This window comes from Penicillium riverlandense, assembly GCF_028828495.1.
Source record: "Penicillium riverlandense strain IBT 135883 chromosome Unknown utg000002l_segment0_segment0, whole genome shotgun sequence".
NCBI classification, from domain to species: Eukaryota; Fungi; Ascomycota; class Eurotiomycetes; order Eurotiales; family Aspergillaceae; genus Penicillium; species Penicillium riverlandense.
Window position 1 is genome coordinate 2,761,227 of NW_026643195.1, and position 22,086 is coordinate 2,783,312.

The window sequence follows — 22,086 nt, forward strand, 5'->3', positions numbered from 1 at the left end:
CCCAATTATTACCTACCTATGGCGCCTGCACCCTGCATCGTCGAAAGGCTGTACAAGAGGTGGACACCATAGCAAACTCAATTTACCCACGACTTGTTTCCCAATCCGCTAACCCTATTCTGGTTACTTTTTGGTGAACCCTGTAAGTCACATCAGCAGGACAACAACACATGACTCGTCGTTTGGAGCGGGGAAACTGCTCATACAAAGGACTCTTGGTCCTGATCGCTCGACGCCTCTCTCCCGTCGCAAGCAGTCTTCGTTTAAGCCCGTCTTACTAAAGTCCTTCAGCCAATCGACTCGACCCTCTAAGCTATCTCTTAATACTTCAGTAATCTTTGTCTTCACTAGAACTCTCTGTGAACAATGTCGAGTCTGAATAGCTTTGCCGCAACCACCACGACAAGATACAAATCGCCTATTCCTCCGAACGTCGAGATTGCCAAAACAAAGCCTGCATTCGCTCAGATCCAAAACGCCAACATAGGATCACTTGTCGGCCCCGAAAACGGCGGGTACTATCTCAAGTATCCGGAGGGCAAGGTCGTAGCAATCGCTTCTGATCGCCTCTGTTCTGTTATGGACGACTCCTATATGGTGCTCTATTTTAATCTCGAGAGGCAAGGCCTACACGAAGAGGCTGAAGAAACAATGGAGGACTTACGGAAAGCTGGGATTGATGCGGATCGGCTTAAGAGAGACGCAAGCGATGCGATTAAGGGCGGTGCATGTGTTATAGACCCTGATGTCGGAGCAATATCTACCAGTTAAAGCTTCAAGATTTGCTGTCTTCTTTGCTGCTCTTAATAGTGTGATTGTGTGATAGAAATTAGCATCCCCGCTGTAAGTGTTTCTCGCATCAGATTGGGTCAAGAGTTCAACCTCTGCTTTTTCACCCGTGAGTTTACTCGCGAGAAGAGTTGTGCACTTCAATGTATCGAGGGCTGGGGGAACCGCGGTGATCTGACAATTTTGCACTGCTAATCGTGATTTAAGTTACTCGTTCAGGCGCATTGTATCTACGATCTTCTCATCGTAATTTTTACTAGATAGGGGATGAAGGTAGTGTACTATGAAGACTTAGTATTGAATCAGAAAGCAAAGAAGGCAAAGCACTCCAATTTCCTATCTAGTTCACCCGGCAAAAAGACCATTCTCATTCCCGCCCACAATGTTTGTTCGAAACTTCATGCTTCTGTTCCTTCCCCGTCTTCGTCTCTTTCTTCCCATCCTTCTCCCCACTAGCCGATTAGAACAATCAGAGAGAATTCACGCTTTCCGAGAAAGGCTGCTTTGGTGCATTGGAGGACTCAAAATTGGGCAGACTCATAGTGAGGATGTTCGATGTCTATGTTGAGGTGCTGCTTGACCAAAGTATTTCTGCCATCCACTCTGCAGAGGCGCTTTTTGGCGATATGAAGCTTGATGAGGCTGTCCCAAGCTTGAAAGCCCTTTCCTGCGCCGGGCTTTTGAGACTTACCCATGTTCTCATGTCCCAAGACGACAAGACAATTCTGAGCACGACTGAGTGCGACGCACATCCGTTGCAAGTCGGAAACAAAGCCAAGGCCAATATTGCCTCCAGGGCGAGTTGTGGAAACAATGACCATAGAGCATTCATTGCCTTGGGAGGCATCGACACTCTTGATCTGGATGTCGGGGTGGCCCAGCTTTTTGTTGATGAGCTCAGAAAGCACTTGTCTCTCCTCGCTGTAATAAGAGAGGATCATGAGGCGATTCTCCGCGCAACCTTTTTTCAGAACTTTCTGCACCAGTTCCCCGACGTAACTAACATATTCAGGGTTCACCAATGAGCTTCCTCCGAGGCGCTTCAGCACGGTCGTATTAGCGACTGACACGGAAAAAGAATTCCCAGCCGAACATCTTAGCAAGTCCTTCATGGTATCCGCCCAGTGCTTAATTTTTGGGCTCTGAGCAGAAGTTGGGTCTGTCGTCAATCTGCCGTTGTAGAATTGTTTGCTCACGAACTCTGCGATGTCCGGAGCCATTCGATACTGGACATTTAGCTCGACGTGCGGGTGGCCAGATCTTATCAGCCTCTCAAAAAGGGACTCCTTCTCCCAGAAGTAGCATTCGTTGCGGTTCTTCGAGATGACAGTCGGAGGAAGTTGTTGCTTGTCTCCGCTGAGGACAATCTTCTGCAAAGATGGAACCCCGGCCATGATGCCATTTAGACACTCGGCCTCCGATAACTGGGAGGCTTCTTCAACTAGCACGTATGCTGGTTTGAAGGTTCGCAGTATGCCCCTGCCCGCCGTTGAGGCTGTGCAAAGCACTACCTTAGCCTTCTCTAAGTAGGACTTCTGTAGCTCCACCCACGTCCGTTGATATTCCCGGCCGATGACCTTCTGGAGGTCCTCGACTTGCTGCTGGGGGCCAGCACCAGGATAGGTGATGGCTGCAACAGGCTCTACTAGCAACATTGCACGCTCTCGCATGCAATGTTGCCAGCATATGAATTCCGAGAGCAGTTCGTATTCGGCCTGGTCCTCAGCTGAACCGTCCTTGAGGGGACAGTTGCGAGTCCCCGCCAGTGCCGCTCGGGTGATTATGAATTGGCCAAGGGACAAGTCTCGGAACGGGGGTGAGACACTCTCAACGGAAGCACGGAGAAAATTTTGGACATCGGGAAGATCATGTTCCTCGAACACCTCTTGGATCTTTTGGAATTGCGCATGAGCAGGGCTTTGACGAGCCGATGTCTGCGCCTCTGATGTCTGGATCTCGGGATTTTCTAGGTAGTCGGTCTCCAGGCGATAGATCCCCGAAAGCCCGAGGGATTGCTCTTGCACGGTGGACATGATTCTTTGTCCAATCATGTCTAGGGCATGATTCGATCCTGCGACGATGAGGAGTGGTAGATCCTGCTTGATGCACCATTCGGCAATGGAAGCCGAAACTGCCGTCTTACCGGTGCCTGGTGGCCCAGTGATGAGCGTTGCCAAGCTTCTTGAAGTCTTTCTTGTTGCAAATACTTCTCTGATTGCCTCCAGCTGCTTCGCATTTCGACGGCTCTGGAGTCCAGTAAGAAATTTCTCGGTGTCGGCGTCGACTTGACGCTCTGGCGGATACAGAGCCAGGGTGCTATTGTCGTAGCCAAGAAGGAGACGTTTCAACGCAGTATTCTCTGCGATTCCAAGACCCGAATTTCCCCACATTACGTTGTGGATGGCTTTTCGTGCTGAGGCAAATGGAGGTGTCTGGTTACCAAACACAACGTCGCCCGTTAGGGTCAAGACAATGCCGGCGGATATCTGGATGCTAGGTCGATTGACCCGGACCACAATGCGGTTCACCGGCAGATCCCCCTCTTGTTCCGATACTGTTGATGAAGAAACAACAACGCCTGACAGTCGTTGTCCTTTCCTGATCCTCGGCCCGTCTGGTGTTGACCACCCTTCGGGGTGATCGTGACCCGGCTCCTCGGCTCAGGTAAAGGGAGAAGGCCTTGCTCGTGCTCTGCATTATCAGAGTCCACCTGGACTTCCAGAACAGCGTAAAACACGTCTGAATCTGATCCCCCGTGGACCGAGGAAGCGGCAAATAGTTGAAAGGTATATTCCTTGTTGAACAGGGAAACATAAGCTTTCTTCGCAGCTTCCACCTCCCGAAGCAGACCAATCATTCTGATGGCCTCATATTGGCGTTCATTCACGAACGTGGGGGCTGGGCTGGGTGAAAAGCAGAAGATTGCCTCTTCTTTGGTGTAACGGGGTCTTCTTGGAGGGTCGTTTGACCATCCCAGTTCTCGTCGCCGGTGATGCTTTTGGATATTTTGATCATCCAATGAAGGAATCTCGCCAATGGGCGCCATCTTTTGTGCTTGTGACTGGTAGCGAGCGTCATAAAGAGGGTAAGGCGGGTAGGTGGGTTGGCTCATTCCTCGCAGTATTTCCCAGTTTAAGTTCAAACGGTCACGGACTCGAGTCACTGCTTTGAGCTGGAGATTCCCTGATGAGATCTTCCTGAAGTTCTCGACTGCCTTCTGTTGTCCAGACTCAAGTTTCTCCAACGTCGAGTCGGGTATATCAAATCCGAAGCAATAAGGAGCAGTCGCGTAACTCCACAACACCCGGTACGCCTCCTTTCCTTCGTCTAATTGGCAGGCAATAGCCATCTCCTTCGTAAGCTTGATTGGCTCCAGGTGCGCGTTAAATAGTCTGGTAGAGAAGGAGCTCTTTTCGGCACCATTTCCCCTGGTTTGGAGGTCAAACGCGGTGACTTTATCCTCAGCCCAGGCAGTCCATACCGCGACCAGTCCCCGAGTATTTTGCTTCGGAATTTGAAGACGGAGGGACACTCGAAAGTGAGGGATCTCCATCCCGCCGTCAATGGAGAATCTCAGTTGCGCACTAGGCGCGGAGCAAATGTAGACTTTCTTGAGTGTTTTGCCCTCCAATGACAGACCGCAGACTACCGGTCTGGTAAAGCTTTGGAATAGATGGAGGGTTCTGGATTCACCGCGTTTGCCCTTCCCAAAGTCATCCGCACCAAGAGCCATGTAGGCATTGTACCATTTCAGGTCATTTTGCAAGTACTCCGAAAAGTCAATCGTGGACGATTCAGCCATGGTTCCAGAAATGAAAAAATCAGAAAGACTCGCAATGTTAAGCAAGGCCGAAGCACGAAAGTCAGCAAAGATGATGTTGGGGGCTGCCTCTCTGAGGCTCGCCTGAAGAATGATGAGTGCCGAGTTTTGTAAGGGACAGTAAGAATCGAAAGGCGAGTGAGAAAACCACTTCGTTGAGCGTGGCTGCGGAGAAGAATGTGTGACTCCCTGAGTAGCCACACGTTCCTGGGGGAAAGCAGAAGCCTGTGAAGGCTGAGGGGGATAGTCGGTCGGTCGTGAGTTCAGAGTTGTGGAAGGAGTAAAAGAAGGAGGAAGAGGAAGCAGGGCGAGGACAGCCTTTTTATAGGGAGCTTTATGCAGTAAATGGAGAAGCAAACAATATTCTTTGTCCAGGTATTCATGCAGGCAAACAGCTCTATAATGGCAAATTCTGGGATTTCGAGGCATCCAAGGCTCCAAATGACAGTCTCGATGTAGCTTCATCTGTTCCAACCAGCCGTGGCTACTCTAGATCCCTATTTGACTATGTAATCTATGACCCCACTATCTGCTGGATCTCATTGCACGAAGCTGAGTAAATCAAATGTTGTATGAGGCTGCCGGCCGCTCACTGAGTCGCTTATACTCGGATGTTGGCTGCAGGCCTTGCCATCGAGTAGAACCCTCTCTATTTGTCCACAAAGATACGATCCTTTTGATTCTCTGGAGCGTTTGAGTAGTTGGAAAGCCACGGGTGCGAGAAAACGAATTGCTAAAAGGAGCTAGAGACTTTTCACTGTCTTGGAAATGCACCCGAAGGAGCGCTGTTGGCCGGAATAAGGTTGGCGGGATCTAGTCCAAATGTGGCATAGTCCCGAGATTCAACACGACGATCATCTTCAGAAACGCAGTATAGTACAGGCCCATCCACCTTGCTCCTAATGACCATTGATTTAATTTAACCTGCTTACAGAGAGACATGGTTGTGGAGGAAAAGTGATCAACCGTTCAATCCCCAAATACGACGCCTCTGTTAGAAAACACAATTCGTTCGCCATTCATGAGTGATGTGGTAGGACCAAGAAACCGTTCTTGCTGATTCGAGCCCTGGTTTTGTTTACCTTTGGTTCTCAATTAGGAATAGCAGGCAGGCGCTCTTTCACTATGAGTCACGCCTGCCTATCTGCCCATGTACCTGCTTCCCATCCTCCTCCTCCTTCTTCTTCTTCTACACTCATCATCCATCCCGCTTCCCCATCTACTCCCTCGCGTTGTCTCTACTTGACGCATCCTCGAGACTATTGCCCCAGCCACTCTATGAAGGAGGGCTGCCATCACCACCCCAACCCCCCTCCTGTCGTCTGTGCCTGACAGAGTCCTCGAGCCTGGTTCTCCAGCCACTCCGTGAAGGAGGGCTGCCACAACCACCCCATCGCGTCTCGTCTCTTCCTCACAGTCACTTCGTGAAGGAAGGCTGCCATCACCCCACCTCCCACGTGTCGTCTGTACCTGACGCATCCTCGACCCTGTTTACTTCAGTCACTCCGTGAAGGAGGGCTGCGGCCTCCCACCAGTGTCGACGCGCACCTCAAAATCATAGCGCCTTTCTCGTACCAGGTACAGTGCCCTGCTTTACTTCTTCCTACTTCCCATTGGTTCCCTTAGTTGTCTCTCGTTAACATAGTCTCTCAGTATGAATCCTACCCCGGTCCCAGAGGCAGAAGACCAGGAGAGGCTACCTCTCATTGAGAAGTTGGCCAAGCTTCTTGAGCTTGGCCAAGTTGACCCGGCCACATGGGCTTGTTTTTGGCTGGCGGACGTCTCGAAATTGCAAGATCTGGTTAAAAAGGCTGAAGATGGGGATGCATACATTTTGCTCTTTAGCCATTCCGGTCCACACAATGATCATCTCGCCAAGTTGTGTAAGTCAACTTGTCGCTTGACTAGTCCAAACCAAAGCTTACGTCTTCTAGGGTCCGCACGTGGCCGATCCGTCCGACCTTCGGTTGTTCCGAAGTCTCGGAGGTCATCGAAAATCCCTCGGCGGGACCGGTCCAAATCGCCCGCAAAAGCTTCTCAGCCAAGCAAAACGATCGCTCCTGGAGGCCCACGTCTCCTCCCAGTTCACCAACTGCGCTCAGATCCTGCCAAAAAAGCCGTAAGTCTCATATATGGTTCTATATATCTAGCTTTTGCTAATTATAAGTAGTGCAAAAAGCGCGACAATGAATTCTGCGTTATCACCCATTCTGATCCCGGAATTGAAGTCGCCCACATCTATCCATACGCCTTGGGACAGAATGAGGGAACTCCTGAGCAGACTAGATTCTGGGCAAATTTACGATTGTTCTGGGATGATACGAAGATCGCCAATTGGAAGAATGCGCTGGCTAGAGACGGCACTGAAACTTGTGCCAACATGCTGTGCCTCACGCCGGATGCGCATAGACTATGGGGACAGGGTTGCTTCTCGTTAGAGCCTATTGAGCTCAGCGAAGATGAGAAGACGCTGACCACCCGCTTTTGGTGGTTCCCTCGGAAGACATCTGATGACTCCGTTCGTCTTCTTACCCCCCCAGATGTGCCCGCCGATCTTACAGGCACTGGCCGGGCCACGCTCTTCGACCTTGCGACTACGCGACTGATTTGCTCCGGTGACTGCATTGTCATGCGTACTGAAGATCCTGACAACCTCCCCCTCCCATCGATGCACCTGCTTCAGCTGCAGTGGATCCTTAATCGAGTTGTCGGTCTGAGCGGAGCCGCCGAAGAATTTCTTTGGGACTCGGATGACGTTGATTCAGAGCTGGAGGAGGAACTGGAGGAGAATCTGGAAGAAGAGGAGCTGAAGAAGGAGAAGAAGTTGGTGCTGCGGCCTCGACATGACCTCCCCCGGCCGGTGAAAACGCCCCGCCCCCGTCTCTCCCCCATCCAAGTCTTGAAGGCAAGGCCCCACAGGCCCAGCAGAATCTGCCACTGTTGGGTGCTCGCAATCCAAATGTCTGGCGCGGGGTGTAGAGCTCGAGATTATTGATATTATCCAATGCTACTTTTTGCTGCCCATTCCTCTATAATCGTAGCATATACACCGTATAGCTTGTAGGGATAATCTGCCAATAGGATTGTATGGGTGGAATATTATCTTGTCTCCGGCGAGCATGGGATAATAGACTCTTTCTTGCTTTATTCTATAGTACGTAGTTGAGCTTACTGGAGATAGTGGGTACAGAACCCTTCGATTATGCAACTACCTAAACACAAAATGCCTAGGCCACGATTATAAAAATGAAGAGAAAAAAAGGTTCTTCAGTAACGCTGAGAACCACGCTGAACCAGATCACCAGCGCCGTCCAATGCAATATGACGTCCATCCTCGCCTTCGTAGTATCGCCGCTCCCGAACGGGTCGCGGGGCAGGGACATATACCGGTCGGTTCCAGTACTCGCCGACTGGGGGCTCTTCCACCCTGTACTCAGGCGCTCGACGGTCGTCCACGTATACACTCGCCTCGCGACCGGGCCCAGTCGGCCTCACACTCCCAGCTCGCTGCACAAAGTCATGCGGCTCGTCGTACCGAGTTGGTTGAGGGCGCACGCTTGTTGTGCGGACGATCCTTTCTGGGGGAGGGGGATTGTATTCTTCATAGTACGCCGGTTGTCGCGGAGCATATTCAGCAACTTGCACGCTACCGGGACGCGAGTAAGTCGTCTCATGTCCGTCCAGTGGTGCGGCATAGACTCGTCTGTCGCTGGTTGTGGGACGGGCGTAGTCTGAGGTGACACGCCGATAGACGGGCTGTGGTGGTGGCATTTCTTGTACGTACCGTTGCTCGCCATAGGGATCTTGCACCACAGACGCGGCGCGAATGCTGGCAGAACGGAGAGGAGCGCGATCCTCGTACACATCGCTTCTCGATACCTGAGACATGGGACGAGGTGGCGGAGCCATGGGCTGTGTCCTCTGCGCCGGCACCATTTCGATATACTGAGTGCCATGCTCGTCGACCACGATCCGTCGCGGTGGGGGAGCCATCGTTCGTGCCGGAGGGACCTCCTCGTAATACGGCTCCTGATATGTTGGTGGCAGTTCATCAACAGCAACGTAGCGGCGGCCATAGGAAGGAGGGGCTTCTTCGTAATATCTCGGCCGGTCGACCACCGTATAGGATGCGGACCGGGCCATAGGTGGGTTGACATCAGGATGCTCGCGAGGATAGTCAGACTGCCTAGCATATTGAACGGTTGCGACGCGGCGAAGATCTCCGTCGTCACGAACTGGCCGTCTGGTGCTGAGCCGAGAATTTGTACGTGGTGGCCCTGGCTCCAATGCGGGCTCGTAGTACCCGTGAGTTTCGTAAACCGGCTCGCGCCTCTCAGCCACTGGGGTGTACCGTGGCGACACACTGTCGATGTACACAGGCTGCTCTTGACGCTGTCGACCGCGAAGAATTTCGGGGTCATCGGCAAATGGCGGTGGAGATACTGGCTCTTGTTTGATGTAGATTTCTGTAGGTTTTGCATGCGATGCGTGGCCAGATCCACCATCAAGTCTTCTCCGCTTTCGAGAGATCACATTCGGGGCGGGTGCAGTCGGGCTGCCGCGGGCAGAATCTGGGTCAGAATACACCTGGTCTGATTGGTATCCAGTACGCTCATCACGAAGTTGTTGGATGGCCGGGGCTTTCTTTGTGGCTAGAGGCGACACTCGTGATGGCCGCGGAGCTGCAGGAGAAGTGATATGGTTCTGAACCACTCTAATGCCATTTGCAGGGGAAGGAGGTCTGCGCATTTCCTGGCCGCGAACGGGATACCTGCCGTCCGAGACACGTCGTCGCCCTCTGGCACCGCGCTGGTCATCTTGATAGTCCACTGGGGGCACCGTTGGCGCAGGCGGAGAATACTCCGGCTCCTCCAGAGGCTCAACCGGTTGCTGTAACTCGGCATGGCCATGTCGCGGCTGCTGCTTCTGAACATACAGTGAACGCTGGTCAGCCACAGAGTAAGCATCATGCATTTCCTGATCAGATCCAGGAGGATTGAGAGCTTCCAGTCGTTGCAACTCATCTGATTTGTGGCCCGAAACGCGAGCCGCTGGAGATGGCCTTTGGGGATCGTCAATCTCAGGGGGCGAGTCTGGGGCTCTACTGGAATAAAAGGAGTTGTCGTCATCACCGGGGCCAGTAGCCTCCGAGGGATCACTCAAAGAGAGGGGTTTCACAAGCTCAAGTGCTCTGTTCAACACCTCTTCGACATCAAATTCCGGGTTTGTGTCCTGCAGCAGGAGTTTTTGTTTTGTTTCTTGCTTCTTTTGCTCCACTTGGTCCCGCAGCGCTCTCTCCACCCGTTGTCGTTGTAGCTGTAACTCCGCTCTCACGAGATCGTCTGACTTGGTCAAGAAGATAGGATTGATCTCTGAAGCAGGTTTGGGGGCAACGCGGGTCGGGGGAGGAGTGGCGGTCGCAGGAGGTTGAGAGGCATGCGTTTTCTTGGGAGTTGGTTTGGAGGGATTGGTTTTTGCTGGCTGTGTCTGGGCCAGGGGAGCAGGTTGACCATTGCGAGTGGTTGATTTCCGCACAAACTGTTGGGGCACTTTGAGACGAGGATGTAGTCCCCGGAAAATGTCATCGCTGATCTTGAGAATTCTCTCATATTCCTGCACCTCGTCGGTCGTCGCCGGCGCGGAGGGAGTCATCGGTCCTGCTGCAAGGTGAGTAGCTGACCCATGAGCTGCAGCCATGGCCTAAGGGAGAGGGAACTGGGATGCAGAAGCTTCTGGGACGGCAATAGATGAGGGGCTTTCACCTCATATGTCCCGTGGTCTCTTCCAGAAGCAACTGGCGCGAACCAACGAAAGAAAGGAAAGAAGAAGGTGCAAGTTGATGCGCAAGGGTAAAGATTATTTGACAGGCGCTAGTCCAGAAACTGACTAGTCCGCCCAGTCACGGGAAACAGCCGCTAAGCCAATAAGGATCCGTGGCCCTCAGTCCCGGGGGCAGGAATGCGCCGTGACTCTTAACTAACTGCCGGGCCATTAGCGCTATTCATGCTGTCTTCCCTCCTGCGCTTCTCTCATTCCCGTTTCGCCTCGCTCCCGCGAGCTCGTTCCTTCACTATGACCGCCATTGACTCCCGCCCGGTATTCTTCTTTGACATCGACAACTGTGTACGTCAGCCCATTCGAGCATGATTAGCTACAGCAGCCGCTAACCAACCGTGGGGCATACAGTTGTACTCAAAATGTTGGAAACCAATCCTCAACTGCCAAACGAGCCACGACTGACTCAACTCTCCAGCATGCAATGTCCACGATGAGATGCAGACACTCATCAGTCAGTCCTCCCAGCCTCGATCATGTCGGGAATGCGATGCTAACCCATCTTCTGATTTGTCTAGACAAGTTCTTCGTCAAACACCTTACCCTCAACAAAGACGATGCGCATATGCTGCACCAGAAGTACTACAAGGAATATGGACTCGCCATTGAGGGCCTCGCTCGCCACCATAAGATCGACCCGCTCGTGTTCAACTACGAGGTTGACGACGCCCTGCCCCTCGATGCGTGCCTGAAACCGGACCCCAACCTGCGCAAGTTGCTGCAAAGCCTGGACACCAGCAAAGTGAAGCCGTGGTTGCTCACTAATGCCTACATCAACCATGCGAAACGGGTGGTGAAGTTGCTAGACGTCGAGGAATTCTTTGAGGGCGTCACCTTCTGTGACTATGGGCAATTGCCGCTGGTCTGCAAACCCAGTCAGGATATGTATGCGAAGGCGGAGAAGGAGGCTGGTGCTCCTAGTACGGAGTCGTGCTTCTTTGTTGGTATGTACTTCCGTTTCCTGGACACCACAAGCCAGCAGCCGGATGCTAATGTCATATAGACGACTCTCACTTGAATTGCAAGCATGCGCAAGACCGAGGGTGGACCGTCGTCCATCTGGTTGAGCCAGGGCAACCGATTCCACGAATCCCGGCATCGAGATACTTGATTTCCAGCCTTCAGGAGCTTCGGACTCACTTTCCACATGTCTTCAAGCCGCAAGCCGAAGAGGCTTAGAGTATTGTCATGATACATCATTCTGGTTGTTTTGTCTATAGAATTCTCGCTTTGTGCGGGCTACGAATGTACATAGCTTAATGAGTCTGTTGTTGTTCTCTTCGAGGATATTGTAGTGGTTGACTTAGGGCAAGTTTCTGCCTCAGGCTACCTGTTGATCGGCGCGCGTCCAGTGTCCGTTCGTTCAGGGACTCCGTATCGACCCTTGTCCTTCAACCCTCTTCGGCCAACGACCACAGTCAAAGCCCGTCGTGGCACCGCATTTCGCACGATGGCCGATCGAGAGATCTCATCCGGCTCGGTGATCAGCCTCACCGACGGACGCCAGGCCACCGTTCGCTTCCTCGGCGCCACGCACTTCGCGCCCGGAGAATGGGTTGGCGTCGAATTGAACGAAGCCACAGGCAAGAACGATGGCTCTGTGCAAGGACAACGCTACTTTGACTGCGACCCGGGCCACGGCATGTTTGTGCGTTCCACGGCGATCGCATCTGTTATTCAACAGCCCGCGCGGGAGAGTAAACAAACCACCCGGCCCGGCACTGGTCCAGCGGGACCCAGATCCGCAGGCTTGAAGAGGCAGAGTGGACTTCCTGCTACGGGAATTAAGCGTCAGAGTACTGGTCCAGCTTCGACTCCCACTCCCGCTCAGAGAGTTGGAGCCCCCCGTTCGTCCCTGAGGGTATGTCATGACTCCCCTATCTCCGTTGGCATGACTTTGAGCTAAATTTCCTTTTTTTTTTTTTCCATAGTCCCCCACAAAGTCACCGACAAAGCAACTTTCAGGATCCTCCGGGCCCTCCAGTCGCTCCTCCACCAGCGCTGCCGCTCGCACCTCTACCGCGGCGCCCACTCGTCCACGACCAACCAGCGCCGTCAGGCCCTCAATGGGAGGCCCAGCATCTCAATCTACTGTCTCCAAACCAGCGCGACCTTCAGCTGTCGGGACGGTGACTCGGACGGCACGGCCTGGCTCTCAAAGCACATTGGCGAGCTCTGCGGCAGCTAAGCGTACCTCCGTGCGACAGACTGCTGCTGCAAAGGCGTCAGATGGCCCGGATACTGGAACAAGTGGACAGTCCGAAGATGCTACTGATGCGGAGTCACTTGACACCGAAGGGGATGCGACGCAAAACGAAGTCCCGGCACCAAAACCCGCTCGGCAGTCTTTGACTACCGCACGTCCGGCTGGTGCAAGAGCAGGCATGACCTCGTCGACATCACAACGCCAGCTGTCAAGTGCCAACGTTTCTCGAGAACTTGAGGAACTGCAAACAAAGCTTCGGGTCATGGAGAAAAAACGGGCGGAAGATCGTGAGAAACTCAAGACCCTCGAACGACTCCAGTCTGAGCGCGACAAGTTCGAATCCATTATTCAAAAGCTACAGGCCAAGTATCAGCCCCAGCAGATGGAGATCACTGAGCTGCGCAAGAAGCTTAAAGAATCCGAAGGCAGACTGGAGGAAGTTGAGCGCCTGCAGGCAGAACATGAGTCCCTCATGGAGATGGCTTCTCTTGACCGGGAAATGGCGGAGGAGACGGCCGAAGCATTCAAACATGAGTGCGATGCCCTTCGCTCAAAGATGGAGGAGCTCCAGCTGGAGGTGGAAGTTCTTCGAGAGGAGAATGAAGAGTATGGCCAGGAGACGAGTCCGGAAGACAGGTCCAGCCATGGATGGCTGCAGATGGAAAAGACGAACGAACGTCTCCGCGAGGCACTTATCCGCCTGCGGGATATGAGCCAGGCACAAGATGCGGAACTCAAGGCCCAGGTCAAAGAACTGGAAGACGACCTGGAAGAATACTCCAAAGTGAAATCTGAGTATGAAGCTACCAAGGAGAAACTGTTGGTGGCGGAGACAAATGTGGACGACCTCAAGCAGCAACTGGAGACCGCTCTCGGCGCCGAAGAGATGATCGAGGAATTGGCAGACAAGAACATGGCCTACCAGGAGGAGATCAATGAACTCAAGGCTGCCATCGAAGACTTGGAATCACTCAAAGAAATCAGTGATGAACTGGAGTACACCCACATCGAAACAGAGAAGCAGCTCCAGGAAGAGATCGATTATCGGGACGGCGTATTTAGTGAACAAATGCGACGGATTGGACAGCAGGATGAAGTCATCGAAGACCTTGAGTACACATTGTCCCGTTTTCGGGAGCTGGTTACGAACCTGCAGAGCGATTTGGAAGACATGCGGGCCTCTCAGCAGATTTCCGAAGCAGAGGCTACAGACCTCACATCCCGTTCTCGAGCTATGATAGACTTGAACATGAAGCTGCAGGCCTCTGTCTCAAAGTCGCAGACCAAGTCTATTAACATGGAGCTGAGCCGGATGGAGGCAGACGAAGCATCGCAGCACCTGTCAATCCTCAAGCTGTACCTTCCCGAGTACTTTGAGGGTGAGAAGAACTCTATCCTGGCACTTCTGCGCTTCAAACGTGTCGGCTTCAAGTCCGCAATGATGAGCAGCACCATCCGCGAACGCGTTTCGGACCAGTCAGCAATCTCGACGTACGAGGAAGTCTTTACGGCCCATGAAGTTCTGGAACATCTTCTTTGGATCTCTACCCTATGCGACCAGTTCGTGAACTACATCACATCTTGCTCGCCGGAGCAGTTTGGTGAAATCAAGGCTGCGTTGTTTGAAATGGAGCCAGTTGAGCGGACCATAAATTTCTGGATCGAGAATTTGAAAAAGAATGAAGTCAACATGAAGAAGTTTGCAGTGGAGCTGCAACGGTCCATCGCTTTGCTCACGCATCTGGCTGAGACGCTTCTTCCCTCGAACCCGGAAATATTCTCGGACGAGTTGTGTATGCGGGCAAACTTGTCCCAGTCATATCTCGATCACGCGGCGGGAGCGATCTCGCGACTCAAGTCTCTCATTCAGTCAAAACTTGGCACTCCGGAGGAGGGCAGCGAGGAGATCTCCTTTGCTCTGAACAAGATGGACGGCTTCGTGTCTCAAGCTCGCGGATACAAGGTCGCCATGGGCAAAATCTCTCGGTCTCTTGACGAGCTTCGCTCAAGATCACTTGCGCTTTCTAAGGAGGCAGACGAACCTTTCAAGCTGACTGAAGCCGCTACTCGAGGGCTTTCAGAGTTCGCTCGACGACTCGGCGAGAATATTGTCGTTCTCACCAGCGACGAAGGTCGCACCGAACCATTCACCTTGGAAGAAGTCTTGGAAAGCATGGCACAGGTCTCCACGTCTTCTGTTCAGTCGTCAGAGGCGTCAAGTGAAAATAACGATACCTTGTCTTTGCTCGTCAACAGACTGCGGGAGGTGGGCGGTCAGTTAGAGGAGCTGGATGCCATTTCGTCGGATCTGTCTCGAACAACTGAATTTGAGAGGGGCGCATTCCCTTGGATTGCCCGTTCGGAAGAACTCAAGTCCAACAAAACGATCTCCCCAGATGCGGATGAGGAAATTCGCCGCCTCAAGAATGAAGTCCATGAGGTTTCCACCGCACTTGGTGTGAAAGACAACAACATCGAGGAGCAGACTATCAAGATCGAACTCCTCGAATCCAGAATGAAAGAGGCAGGCAAGAAGGCTTCTATGGTGAAAGATCTTGAGGCAAAGATCGAAGAAATCCGGAACGCGGGCGACGAACTCGAGAAGACCGTCGAGCGCCAGAAGAAAGAGTTGCAGACCGCCGAGGCTGAGCGAGACGAGTACAAGGTCCGACTGGAGCGGATGAAGCGTGTCTCCGGAACGGCAGGTGTCACCACCACCAGCGACGGTGTTGTCATCGACAGCGAGGCCTCCTTGGCCGCCATGCACGAGAACGAGACACTCCGCGCTGAAGTCCAAAGCCTCCAATCGGCCGTGCGTTTCCTACGTGAAGAGAACCGCCGCGCGAACATGCTCGACCCGTACTCCGTGCAGCGCACCACAGAACTGCACGCCTGGCTAGACGCACCGCTCACCCGACCAAGCCCGACCCCCGAACAAGAAAAGCTCCAGCGTACCGCCCTCGAAAGCCGCGATGTCCTAACCCACCTCTTGAAGCTGACCAAGGAGTCCCGCGTCTGCGATCTGAAATCAACTCTCCTCCCATCATCAGCCAGTGGCGATAATCCCACAAGCAGTACCAGGACTGCATGGCGTCCGTCGAAAACCCGCCTCCGCTACCAGGTTTTGCAGCAACGCGAGAACTTCGAGCACTGGGCTGAATGGCGCAATGATATCGTCGACTACGAACGTGAACAGGATCGTCTGGCGGCGGCTAAGCGGGAACGTGCGCTGCGCCAGCGCGCTCCGAAGCATGCGCACAAGGCCTCGGTTGAGTTTCCTCAGGGCCTGGGACATGGCATGATGGGTGGCGCGTGGCGCATGCTTGGGATGGGTGCTGATGAGGGCCGCAAGCCTGCTGTGTCTGGCTCGGGTGGCGTGGAGATTGTATCTACGGACTGAATTGTAGTCCGACGTGTGTGAATATGCTTCGAGATGGAGATAGATCTTCTTTGAGCTGTACATAATATTGGTTCTGATGTTTTTTTTTCTTTGTTCTATTTTTGTCTTATACCCTCTGCAAATACTACCTACCAGTGCGGTTGATGTTGTTGGATCTGCCACTTTTCTCCTTTGTCCTTGTCATAAGATAGCACAATATCAAGGATCTCACGTTATGTAGAATAAGATGTTTAGCTTGACGGCCGTGCCGATTCCGCTTATGCTCTTCGCTCTCTTTTGGCTACATATAATCTTGCTCTAACTCTCTGTGGTAATGTCACGAGCCAGTCCCGTTCCAAGTTCCTCCTGCTTACTTTGATCCCCTTCTCAAGAGAGAGCCTGGATTGAATCTTTTCTTTGAGAGATCGAATGTCCTTCCGAAGGAGATCCATGTTACGCTCATTCGTGCGCTGCTTCCCAATCATTTCGGTCATGAGGCGATCTCGCCGTTGTCTCTGTCGTGTAAACTCTGGCCCTTTGCCTGGAAGAAAGGAGCAAATGCAGAGCCGCCATGCTTCCGCCGTAGCCTTTTCTCTGCGTGAGATCTACCCATGTTCCTTTCCGCGTTGCGCAAAAGGCTTTGCAATTCCTTGCGTTGATCCTTGAAGATTCGGACCCTTTCGTCTAGAACTGCTATCATTCTATTCTTTTCGATCTCTAGTTCCTTTTCAATCTTCCTAGGGAGGATCATTGATTCATATCGCTGGTCGTAATCTCGGCATTTATCGACTTTGGAAAGGTGCTCCTATGCTTCGCCAAGCTTATTATAGTGGCTTTCATGAGTGATGACTCGCGCGTCGAGCAGGAAGGGACTAACTTACTCGCTGGAATCCAGCTGTTGCATTAGGCTTCTTGTTTCGATCTGGGTGCCTGTCAAACGCTCGACTCTTGTAGGCCGACCTGATAGTAGCCGCATCCGCGGACTGCTCAACCCCGGGGATGTCATAATAATCAAGACAGACAGTGGAGTGCGGCGTGCTTTGTCCAGACCTGTGAGAGTGGATATCGATCGAGAGCTAATGGACGAGATCAGCTCTGTCCGCGAAAGCTCATGAGACTCGGTTCTTCTGAAGGGGGACGTTGAGGTATTATATATCAGACACCCGGATAATAGTATCTGGTAATAATGTTTGTCAGGTGGGGCTTTCCTATCTGGGCAGCTGGCGCTTGTATGAGGACGCTTAGGCTTGGGCTTAGGCTTAGTGACTTGCTATGAATCTACAGAACGGCAGGTAGTAGATGCAAAAGCACTTTCAAGGTACTCAGTCTCATATCGTAGAATATCAAACATTTGTACTGAGATATATATTCCATGCCCTCATCACTTAAGTAGATTCAACTATTGACATGACGGTCTCCACGACCAAATCAAACCATAATCATGAGACAAAAGACACAGCAAAAGAAGAAGCCAAAAGCCAACGCGGGGGGTATTTTTAGCACATAAACAATCAATCATTTGTAGATGGGCATGCCAACAACACCGAACTCAGCCACCCAAACAAAAAAGAACCCGAAAACGCTGATATATTCCCTCCCTTGACTTGGAAAACCACGCAGGTAAGTGAAATAAACCCCCTCTAGGTTATCCTAGAAAGCCACCCCAACAGCTGGACCACTCCATCGCCTTGAGTCATCTGACGATGGATACTCATACTCCGATTGAGGAGATTGCTGCTGATGGTCCTCATAGATTGTGGGGTAGCTGTTTCGCGGGGTGCTGATTCTATGACTGAGCGAGATACCAGCCTCGAGATCCTTTTCTGTGGATGGGGAGTAGCCGTGCAGTGAAGGCGTGTTGGTCATTGTGCTGGATACGGAAGAGTTATGGCGTGTCCGGTTCGGGCCAACCGTTGCGGCTGTGATGCTCGTTCCGACGGTGGACCCGCTCGATGTGCGGGTTCGATCGAATTCAAATCCTTTTTCGCCCGGCACACTGGCTTGTTTATCGTATGTACTCGGGTCTTTATTGTCATGATGGTGATGGGGTTGGAACCAGCCTGTCACGGGGTTGGAGAAGAAGTTTTCTGGGGTTGTGTGCCTGTGGTGATTCTCCACATCCACCTGCTGAGGCTGAGAGCTTGGCTCGAGGGTTTCTGCGGCCTCTATTTGCTTGACTCCCTCGAGATCTGATATGGGAGACGGAGTTTTGGGTGAGACCGGCGTCGAAGATATTATTGCATCGTGTATTAACCGAGTAGCCGCCTCGATTTCCGCTGGTGATGGATAATAGCCGTATGGGCTGAATGGGCTCACCCGATCGGAATGTAAGCTCATATCATCCGAGACGGGTGATGAGAGATCCACTGGCGGAGGAAGAATCACGACCGGAGTGACGACCGAGAAATGCGGGATCAGCGCGCTGGTGACGCGAACTGGGGCTGGTTGCTCGACCAGCTGCTCTATATCCCCGGCAGACGGTGTTGGCTTCCGTGGGATCGTGAATGCAGCTGCTGTTGATTGAGTGCGCCGCATTCGGTATTCAGCAGAAGCTAACGCCCGTGGGGGCACCGCCAGCGTCTTGCGTTGGGGGCGGTCTTCCAGGCTGAAGGCTTCGAACGAGGGCAGATCCGATAGTCGCTTGCCGCCGTGATAGATACTGAGCTCCAGTGGCCGAAACTGGCTGGGCACAGCAGGCACAGGCGGGGGCTGGAATCCGCCTACATAGTGGAAATCATAAGGCGCGCTGATCCTGTTCTGGGCGTTGGATTTCCTTCTGATGTGCATGCTGGCTCGGTTGTGTGCCCGAGACGCCAGATTCTTCCCTTCGACCACCCATGCTGATAATGAGTGCCGATTCTGACGTACACTTGGATCCGGCAGGTCATCGTAGACCCTCAACATCATGGGTGGGACGAGATGGGGTTGACTATGGCATACTTCCATCTCCCGTTTGGTACCTGACGGGTTGGTTAGTCGACGTTTAGGGTGATCTGCTGCGATGACTGACCTCCATAATTAACCTGTCGTTGGCCATCGCCCTCCGCCGCCGGACACACACATGACAAGCATGACCGTATCCAACCCGGGAGTATAGATCCTGCTTCCTCCAAATCCAGCGTCATGGCGACCAGCGCATTCGACACTAATCCATCGCCTTCGCAGAAGGCGGAGAAGAAAATGGGTAGGAGAGAAAGAGAAAGAGAGGAAAAGAGGAGGAAAAGACGAGTACGTGAGATGAGGAAAAGAAAACTACCGTTGCATGTATGTAAGACCCCCCACTTCTGCACAGGATGGCAATCCTCCGCGACCTGTCACGCTAATGCGAGCACTGGGTTGGCCGGCTTGCCTTCTAGTGCGGTGAAACAACGCTTTGGGCCACGACTATACCCAACGGAGCAAGTCAGCCTGACTCCCAGTGACCCGAGACGACCGTAGATCGCCCCATCACGCTTGCCACAGATAGCCTTATTCGTCAGGGGTCCGGCGGGGGTCGTCACAATCATACTATCACGAATCTTGCGTGCTAAGTATAGCGGCCTGTGGATAGTACCACGGCGGGAGTTCGGGCGCGTATTACCGTGTCGAGTTTCAGATCGAGCGGACAACCTTGCAAAGCTGTCGGATTTACTACCCAAATGGTTCATCAAGCTCAAAACTAACTTTCATCGCACTGACAAAATTCAAAATGCCGTGGTATGTGAACAATCGTAAATGATACGTACGCTAACCTACGCCCGAGGCTCTCCCCGCTAATGATGATTATTTGCCCCAAACATTGCTGTCCTCGTCCAGAGCTCCGTACGCCCACTGTGGGGGTGATCGGGCTGGATCCTGCTCCTGGCCCTGAGGATCATGATGCAAGCCGCCACTTCCTTCTGGAGCTCCTTCGGGGGCCGAATCCACGGTGTTCTCTTGAGGCTCCGACCCAGCCTCTTCTTCAATTGGTTCCCCCGACGGCCTTCTGGAGAACAAACGACAAATTTAGAACTGCTCGTAGGAAAGGAACCGCTAAATCAGACTTACGAGAACCGTCGGGTTTCTGGACCCGCCCAGGCGGATCCAAGCTCTCTCTGTGCCTGGGCTCTGTCTTCCTCCTCCGCCTCGCGGTTTTCCACCACGAGATCAACCAGCTGATCACGATGGGAGCCGCCGGAGCTATGTGAAGTGGAGCTGGGATTGCGCTGCACCGAACGGGGGGCGCCTGGGCCGTGACCGGACTGGTTGGAGCTGGGCCTATGGCCTCGCGAACTGGTGCTGCCCGACGCTCGGCGTTTTCGGTGCGTACGAGCCTTTTTGACCTCTCCTGATGGATGGGAGCCTTGGTAACCCCGGCCGACAGGCAGACGCTGGTCTCTTGGCACTTCATTGGCGGTAATCACAGGGTACTAAGCGCCGTCAGCAATCTCGACTTTCCTCCCACACACTCCGGAACCACCTACATTCCAATCTCCGAATTCTAGTGCCCGGGCATTGGTGAACAGTCGCTCGTCCTCATCGTCCATCGTAGTGTCGATATCAGTGTAAGAGCCGAAGCGTTCGTTACGGCTCCCTCGTTCGCTTCGACTGCGATGCCTGGATTCGCCACCAGCCAACAGGGGGTACGGCTGTTGGCTTCCCCAGGTTTGCTGACTTCGCCAGGCTTCGGGATCCAGTATTTTGCTTTGCCTCCCCGCTCATATCGCATGCCGTCCATGACTCGCTTCACACGCGAGCCTGACTCTTCATGCGCAATGACATTATCGCCCGAGTCGAAGAGTCGATAGTCGTAGTTCTCGCCCCGAAGCGTGATCTTTGTATCTTCCACCAAGTCGAGAACACCAAATGAATCTCGCAGTGCGAACTTCACCGGCAACCGCGCAGCGGAGATGGTGGGGTCCGCGAAGTCATGCCATGAGAACGCATACCAGTGAGCAATGGCAAAGAAGGGCATTTCACAACAGATGAGACAGTCCTGAACTGCTGCAGCCAGGTTGTCCGGCGTGTACCCAGCAGGACTATTGGAAAAGGCTCCCAGCCACTGCAAGATGGACAAGCCGAATCCCTGCCAGTATGAAGCGAAAATGATGAGCTTGATACAGAGGAATTTGGGAACGGGGCGGAATGGCTTCAAATCGTCGTGCAGGCACACCCAAAACATGGCCAGAGAGTACAGACTGATGGTGACACTGATGTTGTACACAATACCGGTCCAGAGATATCCGGATGAGATACCCAAATAGCCCTCCTGGTAGGTATCTGTCGCCTTCATCACGATCGAGATCAGAGCCAGGATGGGCTTCAGCCAGGCATACTGTAGAATCCCCCGCTTGATAGCCAAGAAGGTGTGCGGGTCGGAGATGTCGATCTTCGGGAGACATTCATTGAGCGGCCAGGCATGCGAAACAGGAGGGCGGCCATGGGTCATGATAATCAAGGCTCGTTCGCCTTCGAGAAAGTTGATTAGGAGCTGAAAAAATGTGTAGATCGTGAACGCCTGCCGAAAACCCCTGTCAGTATAGTATTCCTCCCACGCACAACCGCAGTGTTTCCCATACTTCATAAATATCACGAATCGGATCGAGGAATTGAGCCGCCTTGAGCGACATGATGCTCGTCCACGATGACGCAGCATAGATGGGAACCCTGGCTCGAGAATTAGCACCATTCCTGACATTCGACCCCTGACCCTGCTCTAGCGAGCCACTACTAACATTAATAGGATGCGCACGACATATCGTTGGAGTAGAGGCTTGCGGTAGTTTTTACTAAGAATGCTGGGTTAGCTGTCGGGACGGAGGGCATTGTCGCGACGGAAGCTCGTACGTTTGAAACCATATGGACCTGCATAGGACGCTCAAAGTCAGCTCTGGAGGGAGCACGGGATGATCGCAATAGCAGGGAAGCTCACACGAAGGACAAAATCGAGGCTACTAGAGCCGAAACACCAGAAACAATGATAATGGCTCGAGCCAGGCTGGAGCCCGTTCCACCCCCGGGGCCAGCCATGATGCGGAGAGTCGGTAGAGTGCTAGGAGTGTGGTCTCGGTGTATTTGAGACACCAGATTAGTCCGAGG

General features: G+C 52.9%; 9 protein-coding genes across 9 annotated transcripts; 4 read left to right on the forward strand and 5 right to left on the reverse strand.

Moving 5' to 3' along the window:
* Positions 1 to 366: 366 nt before the first annotated feature.
* On the forward strand, positions 367 to 771 carry N7474_003437 (uncharacterized protein; the record flags this gene model as incomplete). The annotated part of the gene is made up of 1 exon (XM_057194852.1): positions 367 to 771. One exon carries the CDS (start codon positions 367 to 369, stop codon positions 769 to 771), a length of 405 nt encoding a protein of 134 aa, XP_057056207.1.
* A 539-nt stretch (positions 772 to 1,310) lies between these two features.
* On the reverse strand, positions 1,311 to 3,179 carry N7474_003438 (uncharacterized protein; the record flags this gene model as incomplete). The annotated part of the gene is made up of 1 exon (XM_057194853.1): positions 1,311 to 3,179. One exon carries the CDS (start codon positions 3,177 to 3,179, stop codon positions 1,311 to 1,313), a length of 1,869 nt encoding a protein of 622 aa, XP_057056208.1.
* A 134-nt stretch (positions 3,180 to 3,313) lies between these two features.
* On the reverse strand, positions 3,314 to 4,591 carry N7474_003439 (uncharacterized protein; the record flags this gene model as incomplete). Its single annotated transcript, XM_057194854.1, has 1 exon — positions 3,314 to 4,591. The coding sequence occupies one exon, from the start codon at positions 4,589 to 4,591 to the stop codon at positions 3,314 to 3,316; it is 1,278 nt and encodes a 425-aa protein (XP_057056209.1).
* Positions 4,592 to 6,263: 1,672 nt separating this feature from the next.
* On the forward strand, positions 6,264 to 7,604 carry N7474_003440 (HNH endonuclease signature motif containing protein; the record flags this gene model as incomplete). The annotated part of the gene is made up of 3 exons (XM_057194855.1): positions 6,264 to 6,492; positions 6,544 to 6,728; positions 6,780 to 7,604. The coding sequence occupies 3 exons, from the start codon at positions 6,264 to 6,266 to the stop codon at positions 7,602 to 7,604; spliced, it is 1,239 nt and encodes a 412-aa protein (XP_057056210.1).
* Positions 7,605 to 7,876: 272 nt separating this feature from the next.
* Positions 7,877 to 10,306, reverse strand: N7474_003441 (uncharacterized protein; the record flags this gene model as incomplete). Its single annotated transcript, XM_057194856.1, has 1 exon — positions 7,877 to 10,306. One exon carries the CDS (start codon positions 10,304 to 10,306, stop codon positions 7,877 to 7,879), a length of 2,430 nt encoding a protein of 809 aa, XP_057056211.1.
* A 375-nt stretch (positions 10,307 to 10,681) lies between these two features.
* N7474_003442 (putative pyrimidine 5'-nucleotidase) lies at positions 10,682 to 11,623 on the forward strand (the record flags this gene model as incomplete). Its single annotated transcript, XM_057194857.1, has 3 exons — positions 10,682 to 10,732; positions 10,863 to 11,388; positions 11,448 to 11,623. 3 exons carry the CDS (start codon positions 10,682 to 10,684, stop codon positions 11,621 to 11,623), a joined length of 753 nt encoding a protein of 250 aa, XP_057056212.1.
* A 271-nt stretch (positions 11,624 to 11,894) lies between these two features.
* On the forward strand, positions 11,895 to 16,050 carry N7474_003443 (uncharacterized protein; the record flags this gene model as incomplete). The annotated part of the gene is made up of 2 exons (XM_057194858.1): positions 11,895 to 12,305; positions 12,376 to 16,050. The coding sequence occupies 2 exons, from the start codon at positions 11,895 to 11,897 to the stop codon at positions 16,048 to 16,050; spliced, it is 4,086 nt and encodes a 1,361-aa protein (XP_057056213.1).
* A 1,629-nt stretch (positions 16,051 to 17,679) lies between these two features.
* Positions 17,680 to 18,936, reverse strand: N7474_003444 (uncharacterized protein; the record flags this gene model as incomplete). The annotated part of the gene is made up of 1 exon (XM_057194859.1): positions 17,680 to 18,936. One exon carries the CDS (start codon positions 18,934 to 18,936, stop codon positions 17,680 to 17,682), a length of 1,257 nt encoding a protein of 418 aa, XP_057056214.1.
* An 855-nt stretch (positions 18,937 to 19,791) lies between these two features.
* Positions 19,792 to 22,017, reverse strand: N7474_003445 (OSTA/TMEM184 family protein; the record flags this gene model as incomplete). Its single annotated transcript, XM_057194860.1, has 6 exons — positions 19,792 to 19,993; positions 20,056 to 20,417; positions 20,472 to 20,522; positions 20,576 to 21,505; positions 21,567 to 21,714; positions 21,920 to 22,017. 6 exons carry the CDS (start codon positions 22,015 to 22,017, stop codon positions 19,792 to 19,794), a joined length of 1,791 nt encoding a protein of 596 aa, XP_057056215.1.
* Between the last annotated feature and the right edge of the window lie 69 nt (positions 22,018 to 22,086).